Consider the following 15685-nt stretch of genomic DNA (forward strand, 5'->3'; position numbering starts at 1 on the left):
ATCTCATCATCATTAAACATGAATAAAATAGCAGATATATTTAGAATAAGGAGGCAATTTTTTGAGTTCTTAACAAGAAAAATTCAAATTATTTATATGTGGTGGCAACACTTTCTGTCTTCTGAATGAATGCTTAAACAGTGCATATTTTTTATCTTGTTATTTATGAAAGTTAAAACTGTTGGCTCTTGAAAGAATGATAAAAAAGAGAAATGTTATTGATAATCTGAAAAATCATAAAATTGATTTTTGAAGCAAGAAAAAGCAGTGAAAAAAATGGCAAAAAAAAGAGAAAAAGAAAAAGAAAAAAGCCAATATCCCTTAAAACCAAAAGGCAAGGGTAAAAAGGATCAAAGGCTTTGAGCATCAATGGATAGGAGGGCCTAACGGAATAAAATCCTGGCCTAAGCAGCTGAACCCAGCTGTCCCTAACCATGTGCTTGTAGCATGCAGGTCCAAGTGAAAAGCTTGAGACTGAGTGGTTAAAGTCGTGATCCAAAAGAGTGTGCTTAAGAACTCTGGACACCTATAATTGGGGACTTTAGCAAAGCTGAGTCACAATCTGAAAAGGTTCACCCAGTTATGTGTCTGTGGCATTTATATATCCGGTGGTAATACTAGAAGACAAAATGCTTAGGGCCACGGCCAAGACTCATAAAGTAGCTGTGTTCAAGAATCAACATACTAAACTAGGAGAATCAATAACACTATCAGAATTCTGAGTTCTTATGGATGCCAATCATTATAAACTTCAAGGGATGAAGTGAGATGCCAAAACTGTTCAGAAGCAAAAAAGCTACTAGCTCCGCTCATCTAATTAGAATTGAGCTTCATGTAAAACTCTAAGATTGCCTCTTGATCCTCGTACTATCCTATTTTATTTATCTAGTTGCTTGGGGATAAGCAACAGTTTAAGTTTGGTGTTGTGATGAGCGGATATTTTATACGCTTTTTGGGGTGTTTTAATATAGTTTTTAGTAGGATCTAGCTACTTTTTAGTATATTTTTATTATTTTTTATGAAAAAATCATATTTTAGACTTCACTATGATTTTGTGTGTTTTTCAGTGATTTCAGGTATTTTCTGGCTGAAATTGAGGGACCTGAGCAAAAATCTTATTCAGAGGCTGATAGAGGACTACTGATGCTGTTGGATTCTGACCTTCCTGCACTCGAAGTAGAATTTTTGGAGCTACATAAATCCAAATGGTGTACTCTTAATTGCGTTGAAAAGTAGACATCGAGGGCTTTCCAGCAATATATAATAGTCCATATTTTGTCCAAGTTTACACAACGTAAACTGGCGTTTAACACCAGCTTTCTGCCCTATTCTGGCGTCAAACGCCAGAAACAAGATGCAAAGCAGAGTTAAACGCCAGAAACAGGTTACAAACTGCCGTTTAACTCCAAGAATGGCCTATGCACGTGATATCTTCAATGCTCAGCCCCAGTACACACCAAGTGGGCCCCAGAAGTGGATTTTTGCACTATCTATCTTAGTTTACTCATTTTTTGTAAACCTAGGTTACTAGTTGAGTATATAAACTACTTTTAGAGATTTATTTTGTATCTCATGACATTTTTACATTTGAACTTGTATCTTTGATGGTATGAGCCTTTAAACTCCATGATTGGGGGTAAGGAGCTCTGCAGCGTCTCGATGAATTAATGTAAGTAATTCTATTTTCTATTCAATCTCGCTAGTCTCTATTCTAATATATTCGTTCACACTTTAACATGATGAATGTGATGATCCGTGACAATCATCACCATTCTCAACCTATGAACGCATGCCAGACAACCACTTCCATTCTACCTTAGATTGAACGTATATCTCTTGGGCTTCTGGTTCACGAGTTTGACTGCCTCTCCTGACAACAGAGCGTTCAATCCGTGAGTCCAGAGTCTTCGTGGTATAAGCTAGAACAAATTGGCAGCATTCCTGAGATCCGGAAAGTCTAAACCTTGTCTATGTTATTCTGAGTAGAATTTGGGAGGGGATGTCTGTGACGACTGACGAGCTTCAAACTCACGAATGTTGGGCGTAGTGACAGACGTAAAAGGATCACTGGATCCTATTCCAACATAAGTGAGAACCAACGGATGATTAACCATGTACATGGACCCTTTTCACTGAGAGGACAGCTGGTAGCCATTGACAACGGTGATCCACCAACATATAGCTTGCCATGGAAGGAGACCTACGTGCATGAAGAGGAAGACAGTAGGAAAGTAGAAATTCAAAGGACAAAGCATCTCCAAAACTCCAACCCATTCTCCATTACTGCGTAACAAATATTCCTTTCATGCTTTTTCACTTTTCATAATTAAAACTAAGAACCCTGTTGATATCCTGACTAAGAATAATAAGATAACCATAGCTTGCTTCAAGCCGGCAATCTCTGTGGGATCGACCCTTACTCACGTAAGGTATTACTTGGACGACCCAGTGTACTTGCTGGTTAGTTGTGCGGAATTACATAGTGTGAGTGTAATTTTTGTGCACCATATGTATTGTTGTATCTATTTTTATTTTAAGTCTCAATGAATAAAAATTGCACCTGTGTTAATATGAATCAAACAACCCAAAATAAAATATAACAATTTCAAATAAGAAATATCATCCAAATTCTTTATAATTCATTAATAAAACATCCAGATTGATACTGAATTCAAACACAACTAAAAAATTTAGTGTGATGCATCATACAAACAAAACAAAGTAAATTATCCAAAAGGAACCATTCCATGTATAACTAACCAAAAGTCATCATTACAAAGTTATCCAAACTTAGAAAAACAAGGTAACTAATCCAAAAGGTAACTAATCCAAAAGTATAATGTCCTATGACATATAAAGCTCCCAAAGACAGAATGATCAACAATTCAATTCTTTTTTCTTGGAGGTTTGAATCCGGGAGTAGGGACAAATTTCATGAAACTAACTAGTCGTGCGGCTGTCCCTGAAGATGCACCTTGCATTGGATCAACTAGTACATTGGTTGCTGGTGGAGTACTAGATGGTTGGAAACCATTCTTTTGGTTGCAAGCTTTGGGGGCCTTGCATTATGTTGCACTAGACTAGTCTCCATCTATAAAAAGTGTGAAGTTAGTGAAATTTGAACAAAAAATAAATTCGCATAGTGGTTAAAGTTAAGATATAATTTAAAATATACAATTACCTGTAGAGAATCTTCATTCTGAGACATAATTGGTTGGCTCATGCCAAGTTCAACCTCAGCCTGGCCTTCATGCTGAATTTCTTGGTGTGCACCAACTTGAGATGGTACATTAGCAGGTGGAATAGCATGGGTGGGGCTCACAACTAGAGCAACAATGGTAGGAACAGCAGGGTTGGAATTACCACTTTCAGCAGCAGCAGCTGCAGCTGCTATAGCAGCTGCCATTTCTTCAGCCTTTCTTTTTGGGCAGTTTCTCTTCGTGTGGGCTTTTTCCCCACAATAGTGACAGGAACCTTCTTTATAAATCCTCCTCATCTTGGTCTTTTGCTTGTTGCTTCCATCAGGGTCTTAGTTAGCTTCTTTTTTACGTTTTTTTTTTTGGTGCTCCTGGCATCTTTTTGAATTTCGAGCTTGTGGTCTATTGTTTGGTGACTTCTCCCATATTGCTTGGCAAGGAATAGGATTTAAATGGAATGCATATGTGTTATTATATGCATCCATTGTCAACCACTTGTGACAAATTTTATCAGGACGTTTTCTGGCCCTAGCCAACGCAACATAAGCATGGACACAAGGCATCCCTGCAAACAAAATTACAATAGATACAACCAACAATAATTAAATATATTTGTATCAGAAAACCAAAACATGGTATCATATAAGATGAATATTGATCATGTAACAAAAAAGAATTCATTAACTACCACTTAGTTGCCAAAAACCACAAGAACACAACCTCTTTCCCAAATCAACTACCATATTGGTTGGGTGGCCAATGACTTCAAACTTTTCATACTTTTCGTCTCCAGACCATACAGGATTCCAGTTCTTTGATTCATTCCTTATCTTCTCCAACCTACTACGCTATATTGGGGGTAAATTTTCAACATGGCTCCTAAGTTTCACCTTATTCCTAGCAATTGTCCTCATAGCATACATTCTAACTTCTTCCAATAGTGTGATGATGGATTTAGCTCTGGCCTCCTTAATTCGTGAGTGAAAAATCTCACAGGCATTGTTGCAAATATTGTCCATCTTGGGTACATTACTGAAAAAAAGCTCTACTCCATGCATTGTTTGGCTACTTGCTCAAGTATGACCATTCCTCTTCATTGAGCCTCTTAATTCTTCTCATTCCCTCAATCCACCCTTCTTGTGTTGTTGACCTTGCACATTCCCACAATAATCCTCTAAGTTCATTGTCCTTTCATTGCTTGTTAAAGTTTTTCCACAGATGCCATACACAAAATCTGTGATGCGCATTTGGAATGACTTCCCAAAGTGCTGAAATCAGCCCCTGTACAAAGTTAAACAAAAAAAACTGCAAACTGTAGTTACTCTCGAGCCTCAAAAAGGCCCCTGAACTAATTTAAGTGAACTCAAACTAGTCTCTGAACTAATTTAAATAAACTCAAAATGGTCCCCTAAAACAAACTAACACAACCACGATGATAAAATAAAAGTCAATAACAATCAGTTCCAACATCAGAGAATCAGTAACAAGGCCAATCCAGATCCAAAGTAATACATTTTATTAATATGTAATTCAATTAGGAAGACATAATATGATTAAACATTACCTTTTGCATGTCAGAAATGAAGGACCATCCAGGTTGGTAATCACCAAGATCTTTAAGTAGCAAATCCAAGAACCATTTCCAATTCTCTTTGTTTTCTACACTCACAATTGCATAGGCTATGACATAAGTTTGGTTGTTTGCGTCTTGTCCAATGGCTGATAAGATTTGTCCACCAAAGCATGTCTTTAAAAAAGCTCCATCCAACCCTATAAGGGGTCTACACCCAACCTTAAATCCTCTCTTGCATCCATCTAAACATATATACATCTTTTCAAAAATAGGAGCTTCATCAGGGTTTGGTTGAGGGATAACTCCAATTTTAATTGTGGACCTAGGGTTTCTCTTAAGAAGAGTCAAACTGTAGTCTCTAACCATATTGTACTGAGCAGCTGCATCTCCATATACTATGTGCCTTGCATCTCTTAAAGCCCTTGTAAGAGAAGATTTATTAAGATCCAAGTCACATTTGCTCTTGAAGTAGGCAAGAGCTTCAGAGTGCTTTAGATTAGGAAACTTCCTTAACTTCTTCACCAGCTTACATGCTAACCATCTTCTGTTTGCCAACCTGTTTTTGCACTCCCTTGCACATGTATGATCATCATTAAAAGTTTTTATCTGCCAGCAAACCCCCTTACTATCCTTTGAGGCATAAACCACCCAGTCACAATCTTTGGTCTTGTACAAGGCTCTACACCTTTCCTTATCATTCTTCTTGTACCAAATCCTCCTACCTTCCTGATACAATACTCCCGGATAGCCTCTCTAAATTCTTGCTTTGTGTTAAATTTCATACCAACTTCAAGTCGTAGCTCTCCAAATGTAGCACTTTCGTTAAACACAGAAAATACATCGTCAAATTCCACCTCAGATAGCTCATCTTCGAAGGCTGGAGGTGTCTTCATTTCCTCTGAATGCCATGAATCTCCTCCATCCAAATCATCATGATATCCATCATGAGCATCATACGCTACGACCATATCATGAGTACCAAATCCACCGAAAAAGTAATTGTCATCCTCACCAGAATCATACTCTCCCACCACTAAACCATCATACTCTAACAAAATCTTTCTCTTCTCTTTACTCAGATGGCTCTGTGAAGCATGCTTTGATTTGAATTTCTTTGTTTTAGCAGCTGAAATCTTCAATGAATCTTCATCTTCACTTGAACTTTTCTCACCCCAGGCTTATAAAGGCTGTCTTTCACACTATCATAGCTATCATGGCTGTCTGATGAGGAATTTATCTCTATATGAATTGGCTTCCCTTTAGATGATGATCTTGTTGGGGCCCCTTGCTTGCTTGCCTTGTCGCAGGCCTTCTAACATATTATCCACCCTTGGTCCAATTCTTTTTTTCTCTGCTATCTTTGGATTCAGTTAATTTGTTGGGCTAGTTTGATTTGTTGAGTTGGGTAGATTTATTGGGTTGGGTTAATTTTTTTACCTTAGTTGATTTCTTGTGTTGTAACTTTGGATTGCAATTAGGCTTGGATTTGGGCCTAACTTCAGTTGCTGTGTTTGGAGTTTCAGTTCGGATAGAAGTGAATATTGGGATAGAAATTAATTTTGGAGAAGAGGTAGGTGTTGGATTTGGGGCAGGGGTGGGTATTAGGATGGGAGTTGGCTTTGGAGTAGAGGTGAGTATTTGTGTGGGAGTTAGATTTGGGGTATGGGTGGGTACTTGTGGCAGGGTGGATACATCAGTTATTTTTCCTTAGATGGTTGTTGTTCCTCAACATAATCTGGTTCAGAGATTCCATGCTCATAATACACATAAATTGCATTGTTGTTATGAGACAACAATAGACTAAAACGAGTTTATTTAGAAAATCAGATCAATTACTCCATATTACAAGATGAAATAAGCAATTGACTTAATAAGATTAAGCCTTTGATGAAACTGCACATCTCTTCTAAATAAAATAGAGTAAGAATCAAATGTAATATATTACATATGACAATCTGATTCCATATTTTTATTTCTTAATCCATTAATTATCAGACAAACACACGCATGTTGAAACCTTAACCCAAAAAAAAATTCTCCTAAAATATTTAAAATCAAATTAATGGTACAGAAATAGGAATGATCGAACATCTAACCAATAAGTTAAGAAATTAAATGATATTCACTGAAAACATAAACCCTAACATAGAATAAGCACAAAAAATAACATATACTAACATGCAAAACAAAATGCATTTAGCTAAAATGCATAAAAAAGGAAAAGAGGAGGAACTAAAAGTGAAGCAAAAAAGCAAATCATCATCATGGGTATAGAAGTTTTTTTATTTAATATTTTGTTTACCTCGAACTTAGTCAACGTAGGTAAAGAGAAGACGACCGGTGCAATGTGAAGTGGTTGAAGAGAAAAGAATCGCGATTTCAACGAATCTGATAAGTCAGACTCGCAGCTCCATTGAAGATAAGAGAAAGAAGAAGAACAATCCTATTATGGGAGAGAATATGGTGTTACTTGTTTGACTAAAACGTATCTAGTTTCATATAACATGATACGATGTCGTTTTGAGCTGTTTGAGCACCAAACAAAAATGACGCCGTTTTAGTGGAATTCAGCGTGACATTCTGTTGTACACATCATTTCTCTAGTAATGACTCTGTGGTGGAAACCACCGCAGGGACTAAGGTGTAACTTCAAAATCTAAATTGAGTATTTTCTCTCATTTTTTTTTAATTGGGGGCTTTTTAGTCATTTCAAATGTGATATATATAGATAAGCCCAAACTCTTATCCTCATCTGTCTTCCCTTTATCATAGCTGTGCGCCGCGCCCTCCTACTCCAGTTCTCTCCCAGCTCTCTGCAGCCATCGCGTTCATCACTGTGCGCCGTCTCCCCTCACCGCGCCGTCTCCCCTCCCGCGCCTCACCCTCACCGCGTCGCCTGCCGTCACTGCGCCGTATCTGCATCTGCGCTGCTTGCCGTCCCCTGCTGGTTGTTCCTCCTCCTCCTCCACTTCAGGTTGGATACTCTATCTCTCTCTCGCTGTGATCTATTGATTTTTTTTATTATCAGCTTGAATTTTTATATATGGGTGAAGTTGCCTCCAATGCCCTCCCTTTTCTACCGACTTCTAACAGGCAGTGAGAAATCGATGACCTATTTTGGTACTGGATGAGTTCATTCACCTGAGTTAGCGGTATCGGATTAGGTTGGTCCAGTGTAGACAAGCTGGTTGGTTTTCCAATGGAGTTGAGCCGTATTAGTCAGGATTTTGATAATAGGGTTTATCTTGATGACTCCTTATTAATCTTTTCAAAAGGTGTTTATTTGATCTTTCATTCATGAGGTAGGCTTGTGTTTATGGCCCTTTCTCTTAGGGTTTGTGCTTTCTCTAACTGATGTGCTGATTGAGAAGTTACATAACTTTGTTATTTTTCTTAGCTTATTGAAATTCACTGAATCAGTAGGATGTATTTACTTATAGTCTCTTGCATTGGTTATGGGAATTTGATTACAATAAATGTATTAAGACTTGGAAATTTTCATTTTGGTATGTAGTAACCTATTAACCTGCCTGAACTAGCATAATTTTGAGTGATAGATAGTAGGCAAAAAAGAAAAGGTAAGAAAAGGGTAGGCGGAGAGGAAGAATAATGTGTTAAGGGAGTTTAGATGTTTGAGAGTTTTAAGAAGAAAAGTGAAAGTAGGCTTCTACGAGATTACACCTTGTTTAGCATTGTTTGATCTTTTGTTAGAACTGAAAATAAGCAGGTGAGGTTTTCTTTACTGTGGGATGTAACTATATCATTCGTCTTGTACTCTATGCAATTCATTGGTTGGATTTATTTATTCCCTCCATTTCTTATTGATGATCTTCTCAATTTTTTTAATGCATATATAAATCAATGAAATCTGGATTTGCTGGGTTAATTTCTGTTGATTGCTACTTATTTATTATAAGTTGTATAGAATAAATGAAATTAATTTCTGTTGATTGCTGAATTAATTTCTGCCATATTGGATGATAGGGAATTGGAGGTTTAGGTAATTACCTTTTTCTGAAAAAATTCTTATTTAATATCTTGTATTCGTTCATGATGTATGTTAACATATTTATGTATTGTGTTATTATAACAGATAACTTGGACAGAGAACTTGTAGTTGTACTGTGTTATGTATTGTGATATTGAATTTCAATTAATTTGTAATCTTGGACAAGATGTATTTGTATGATGCTCTGATGTTTTATGATTTTTTTACTTTTTTTTAAAAAAATTTCATTATGATTTTCAAAGAAATTATCAAGGGAAGGGATGAGAATGGGGCCCTGCGGGGAATGTAGGGACTGGAGATGGGGGTAAATATCTCATCACGGCGGGGATTGGGGGCGAGGACATGGAGAAGATCAGGGTTCTGGGGTGGGGAGTAGGGAGGCATCTCCCGCCCCACCCTGCTCCGCTGCATTGCGATCCCTACTTCTGGTTGGTGTTTATTATTTCTTTTTCTGCGAATAGTGTGAGCAATGCATAGATATTTCGTAAATCCTCTGATAGTCTATAATTTAGTGATTGAGGTCAAGTGAGGTGAATTTGCAGTAGCCCACTGTTTCTACTGCTGTTTGTGGAAAACAAATTTTCATAGGAAAATGATGGGAAGTGTTTCCAGATCAATTATTCAAGATCACATTCTCTCTGGTTTACTTTTCATGATTCTACCTATTTTGTTTAACTTTTGTAACCTGTATTCGTAACTGCTATTGATGTTATGGAGTTGATTGAACGTTATGATTTTCTAGTTTAGAACTGAGATTTGATTTTTCAGTTGTTTTTCTTTTGGCATGTATTTTGCAGGTCATGCGTAGTTCTTTCAGCTGTGATGTTGAAAATATAAACAAGGCATTCTTATTTGCTATTTCTCTGCACGTATTTTAATGTAAGTGATATTGCTCTTAAGGTCTTCTATGGATGCAATTGGAAGTCGAACAGTGCTGATAACAGGGGTCAGCAGAGGGCTGGGAAGAGCGCTGGCCCTTGAGCTGGCCAACAGAGGCCACAACATAATTGGCTGTTCCCGCGCCCAAGATGCCCTCAACTCCCTCCACTCCCAACTCTCTTCTTCCAATCCCAATCACAATCACTTGTTCCTCAATGCCGACGTGGTTGGTTATATCCCTTTCTTCACTCTTCTCTATTCTATGATCAAATATTTATTTATTATTGTCATTGAACGTGATTTTTTATAGAGGTTGAATAGCAGTGTTGAAGAGTTGGCGCGAACTGTGATGGAGAAGACGGGTGTTCCTGATATCATAGTGAACAATGCAGGAACAATCAACAAGAATAACAAGATCTGGGAGGTGCCACCAGAAGAGTTTGATAGTGTCCTAGACACAAATGTCAAAGGTACTGCCAATGTGCTTCGCCACTTTGTCCCTCTCATGATTGCCGCAAAGAAGCAGGGCATAATCGTCAATATATCATCTGGCTGGGGCAGATCTGGAGCTGCATTGGTTGCACCTTACTGTGCGTCAAAATGGGCCATTGAAGGTCTGAGCAGGTCTGTGGCTAAGGAGTTGCCAGAAGGAATGGCCATTGTTGCACTTAATCCAGGTGTGATCAACACTGACATGCTTGCCTCCTGCTTTGGTACTTCTGCAGCTCTCTATCAAGCACCTGAAGCTTGGTATGCACATTTAGTTTCTCTGCACCCTTCTCGTATTTTACAATCGGTTTTCTAATGGTGTGGCATGACATGGCATCAAATAATGTGTTAATGTCCTTCCCTTAACTTTTTTCTCTCTCCTTTTTTGAATGACCAAAGGATCTGAGCCTTGATTAAATCATTTCCTTCCCATGTCTTTGTGGGAGGTGGGTAAGGGCATGCTCATGATGAGAAACCTAAAATGCCAAGGTGTTAATTTAGATAGTGTAGGTAACTTTAATCAAATAATATATGTTTTTGTGGATAACTTTACTCAAATAATATATGTTGCCAAGATAGAATGGCATGTCATGGCATCAAATAATGTTTTCTTAATGTCCTTCCCTTAACTTTACTCCTTTTTAGAATGACCAAAGGATCTGGGCCATGATTAAATCGTAATTTATGTTTAATAGATAACTGTTAAGTATCTAAGGAAAGTGAAAGTGGAAAACCACACCTTAAAAAAGCTAGCTGATAAGGGGAAGAACCGCCTTGGAGAGCCGACGTCCATGGCGGCTTCACTCTATTGACACTGACCCAACGGTAGCCACTTAGCTACCATCTATCAATATTCGGAATTCACCTTAATCCAGCCTATAGGTAGCCCTTTCCATGGCGCCAACAACCACACTCTGGTACCATTGTTAAGTATTTGAGGAAAGTGGAAAACCACACCTTAAAAGCTAGCTGATAAGGGGGTAGAACCACTCTCCTTATATACAACATCAAGCATCCTAAACTACTCGATGTGGGGCTTTGAGCACCCTATAATACCCAAGTCCCTAACAATAACTTTATTCAAATAATATATGTTGTGAAGATAGCATTCATAAAAATCAAATTTTGCATTTGTAATTTACAAAGGTGTTAGTTTGTCTATGTGTGTTTTTCTTCAACTATAAAAATGAGAAAATATATTATCTAAAGTATAGATCTAAACATGGGTTTCAGTAGAGAAGCAACACTTTGTTGCTTCTGCACTCTCAGGCTCGGGGGCCATGATGCCTTTCTGCAATGGGAACGCAAACATTGGGGTCATACTGAAGTTTCCAAGAAGACAATCTATGAAGCACTCATAATATGAGTGAAAACACAAAATAGATATGGAAAAGTTTAAGTAACATGGATGTGTTTGTATTTGGTCAATGCAGTGTAGTGACAGTTATTGATGCATTTATTATTTCATTTATCAGGGCTCTGAAGGCAGCAACCATGATACTAAATCTCACATCAGCAGACAATGGAGCATCTCTAACTGTCTGAGGTAAAGAGCCTAAGATATACTAAAATGAGGACTTTCAGCAGTCTTGAAAGAGATTGAAATTGTGAAGATGAAAAGAATTAAAACAAGGGGAGTAGAACTAATTGCACTTGTCTTCAAACTCTCTGAAACCACCCTCTCTGTCATTGGCTTCCACCATCTCCCCTGGCCCTCTTTTGCACTAGCAGCCGTCAATGGTGAGTCATGGTTTGTGCTGCTCTCTTTCTGTTTGATTTTAAATTTTGTTGCAAGTGGTTAATAATCACTGGCGAAAGGGAACGTGTTGATGGATGGTTGTGGGACGGCGCTTTCCCTTTTTCATCAATGTTGGGCAAAGAGATGATGATGGAGTGATGGTTCTGTTCTCCCTCTATTTATTTTATTTTATTATTATTATTTTTTGTGTTGGGCTCATGGTGGTGTCTTGTTTTCACTTTCTTTTCTGTTTTGGGTTTTACGTCTCGGTGTGCTTTCTGGATTTAGAGAGCGAGGCAAAGTAGGAGAGAATTTCTCGTGTTTATCACACCATGTATTTTGCTACTTTTTTTTCCTAAATTTTTCTAGAGTGTACCTACTTAAGTTGTATTGTTAAAGATGAATGTAGAATTTACTTGTGTACCTATGATTTGTTGGAGTTTGCTATTGCCGTTGGATTTCTTTCTCCGTAATTGTTATTTTTTATGCACGCAAAGTGTTTGCTCTAATGGCTTAACAGTTGTCATTACTCGTTAGATCTGTGATTATCTTAGTTGAAAATGGATGGTTCTTGTTATGGTTTTAAGCTTTTAGCAATGGCATATTTAGGAACTTTAATGTGGTTTCATGGTTATAGTTCTTAATTTGTAGCGATGTGTCTATGACAAATATCAATTAGAATATATTTATTTATATAATATAAATAAATTACTAAAAATATAATCAAATTCGATTTATATTAATTTTTTTTTGAATTTGAAGTTACTTGTTTTTTGTGATTCTTTCTTTTCAATACTAATGTTGATAACATAATTAAAAACAAATATAATTCGATTGTGAAGAAATTGATATTTTTTTATTTAATGTTACAGAGACAATTTTTAATGATTAGTGAGTTTGTTAAACATGTCTTCGAGTAAAAGAAGAAAGAATAGAAGAAGAAGAAGATATGTAGGAGGGGGAGAGAGATGTGTATTCGGCCAAGGGGGAGAAGAGAGGGTTGTGTTGTGTAATGAAGAAGGATAGAGGGAGAGGGGATAGGGTTTGGTCATGTAGCGTGGGTTTGGGTGGGAAAGAGGTTTTGAATTTGAAGGTAGGTGAGGTTTATGGGGAAGAGTGGATGGATGTGAGTGGTGAATGGTGTATGGGGAAGAGTGTTATTGAATTGGGTGAAGAAGAGAGAACGTGAGTTGAGGTAGGTGGGAATCCTGTGGGGTCTACAGATCTTGAGATGATCCTGTGGGGTCCACAGATCTTGAGGTGTCAAGGATTTATCATCCCTGCACCAATGAGGCATGTAAAACGCCCTCTGCATGCAATCCTGGCGTTCAACGCCAGATTGATGCTTGTTTCCGGCGTTAAACGCCCAAATGTAGCATGTTTCTGGCGTTTAACGCCAGCCTGATGCTTGTTGTTGGCGTTAAACGCCAGCTTTCCTTAGGGTGCAATCCTGGCGTTTAAACGCCAGATTGCTGCTTGTTTCTGGCGTTCAACGCCAGATCCATGCTCTGTTCTGGAGTTGAACGCCAGCCAGGTGCTCCTTATTGGCGTTTAAACGCCAGTAAGCTCTTCCTCCAGGGTGTGCTTTTTCTTCTGCTGTTTTTGATTCTGTTTTAAATTTTTGCAATTGGTTTGTGATTCCACATGATCATAAACCTAATAAAACATAAAAGAACAAGAGAAATATAGATAAATAAAAATTGGATTGCCTCCCAATAAGCGCTTCTTTAATGTCAATAGCTTGACAGTGAGCTCTCATGGAGCTTCACAGATCATCAGAGCATTGTTGGGACCTCCCAACACCATACTTAGAGTTCGAATGTGGGGGTTAAACACCAAACTTAGAGTTTGGTTGTGGCTTCCCAACACCAAACTTAGAGTTTGATTGTGGGGGCTTTGTTTGACTCTGTATTGAGAGAGGCTTTTCATGCTTCCTCTCCATGTTTACAGAAGGATAACCTTGAGCTTTAAACACATGGTAGTCCCCATTCAATTGAAGGACTAGCTCACCTCTGTCAACATCAATCACAGCTCCTGCTGTGGTTAGGAAGGGTCTTCCAAGGATGATGCATTCATCCTCCTCCTTCTCAATGTCTAGGATTATGAATTCAGCAAGGATGTAAAGGCCTTTAACCTTCACTAACACGTCCTCTACCAATCCATAAGCATGTCTTATTGACTTGTCTGCCATCTCTAATGAGAATGTGGCAGCATGTACCTCAAAGATCCCCAGTTTCTCCATTACAGAGAGTGGCATAAGATTTATGCCTGACCCCATATCACACAAAGCCTTCTCAAAGGTCATGGTGCCTATGGTACAGGGTATTAAGAATTTACCAGGATCCTGTTTTTTTTGAGGTAGAGTTTGCTGAACCCATGTATCTTGTTCACTAATGAGCAAGGGAGGTTCACCTTCCCAAGTCTCATTACCAAACAACTTGGCATTCAGCTTCATGATGGCTCCTAGATATTGAGCAACTTGCTCTCCATTTACATCTTCATCCTCTTCAGAGGAAGAATAGTTCAGAGAGCTCATTAATGGTAGAAGGAGGTTTAATGGAATCTCTATGGTCTCTATATGAGCTTCAGATTCCTTTAGGTCCTCAATAGGGAACTCCTTCTTGTCTGGGAGACATCCCATGAGGTCTTCTTCACTGGGATTCACGTTCTTCTCCTCCTTTGTGCATTCGGCCATATTGATTATATCAATGGCCTTGCACACTCTTTTTGAATTCTCTTCTGTATTGCTTGGGAGAGTATTAGGAAGAGTTTTAGTGATTTTCTTACTCAACTGGTCTACTTGTGCTTCCAAATTTCTAATAGATGACCTTGTTTCACTCATGAAGCTTAAAGTGGTCTTAGACAGATCAGAGACTATGTTTACTAAGCTAGAGAGACTCTGCTCAGAATTTTCTGTCTGTTGCTGAGAAGATGATGGAAAAGGCTTGCTATTGCTAAGTCTGTTTCTTCCACCATTATTAAAGCCTTGTTGAGGCTTTTGTTGATCCTTCCATGAGAAATTTGGATGATTTCTCCATGAAGAATTATAGGTGTTTCCATAAGGTTCATACATGTAATTTACCTCTGCCATTGCAGGGTTCTCAAGATCATAAGCTTCTTCTTCAGAAGATGCCTCTTTAGTACTATTGGATGCATTTTGCCATCCATTCTGACTTTGAGAAATCATGTTGACTTGCTGAGTCAACATTTTGTTCTGAGCCAATATGGCATTCAGAGCATCAATTTCAAGAACTCCCCTCTTCTGAGGCGTCCCATTACTCACAAGATTGCTCTCAAAGGTGTACATGAATTGGTTAATTGCAACCATGTCAATGAGTTCTTGAGCTTCTGCAGGTGTTTTCTTTAGGTGAATGGATCCACCTGCAGAATGGTCCGGTGATATCTTAGAGAACTCCGATAGACCATAATAGAATATATCTAAAATGGTCCACTCTGAAAGCATGTCAGAAGGACACCTTTTGGTCATCTGCTTGTATCTTTCCCAAGCTTCATAGAGGGATTCACCATCTTTTTGTTTGAAGGTCTGAACATCCACTCTAAGCTTGCTCAGCTTTTGAGGAGGAAATAACTTAGCCAAGAAGGGACCAGCTTATCCCAAGAGTCCAGGCTATCTTTAGGTTGTGAGTCCAACCATGTTCTAGCTCTGTCTCTTACAACAAAAGGGAAAAGCAGGAGCCTATAGATTTCAGGATCTACTCCATTAGTCTTAACAGTCTCACATATCTGCAAGAGCTCAGTTAAAAATTGGTAGGGATCTTCTGATGGAAGTCCATGAAACT

General features: G+C 38.3%; 1 protein-coding gene and 1 non-coding gene across 8 annotated transcripts; both read left to right on the forward strand.

The window, feature by feature from the left end:
* The first annotated feature begins 7534 nt into the window (after positions 1-7534).
* Positions 7535-12308, forward strand: LOC107465537 (NADPH-dependent pterin aldehyde reductase). 7 transcript variants are annotated; one of them, XM_052254552.1, is made up of 6 exons: positions 7535-7744; positions 7864-8072; positions 9022-9207; positions 9680-9884; positions 9969-10408; positions 11623-12308. In XM_052254552.1, exons 3-6 carry the CDS (start codon positions 9122-9124, stop codon positions 11690-11692), a joined length of 801 nt encoding a protein of 266 aa, XP_052110512.1. In that variant the 5' UTR covers positions 7535-7744; positions 7864-8072; positions 9022-9121; the 3' UTR covers positions 11693-12308. The 7 variants fall into 7 exon arrangements, with proteins under 7 accessions (XP_052110512.1, XP_015940001.1, XP_052110513.1 ...); XM_016084515.3 differs by lacking the exon at positions 9022-9207 and having other exon boundaries at positions 9577-9884; XM_052254553.1 differs by lacking the exon at positions 9022-9207.
* Positions 12309-15342: 3034 nt separating this feature from the next.
* LOC127742144 (small nucleolar RNA R71) lies at positions 15343-15450 on the forward strand. The gene has a single exon (XR_008003331.1). It is a non-coding gene; the product is annotated as a small nucleolar RNA R71 (small nucleolar RNA).
* Positions 15451-15685: the final 235 nt, after the last annotated feature.

The sequence above is a fragment of the Arachis duranensis genome, chromosome 9 (assembly GCF_000817695.3).
Source record: "Arachis duranensis cultivar V14167 chromosome 9, aradu.V14167.gnm2.J7QH, whole genome shotgun sequence".
NCBI lineage: Eukaryota > Viridiplantae > Streptophyta > Magnoliopsida > Fabales > Fabaceae > Arachis > Arachis duranensis.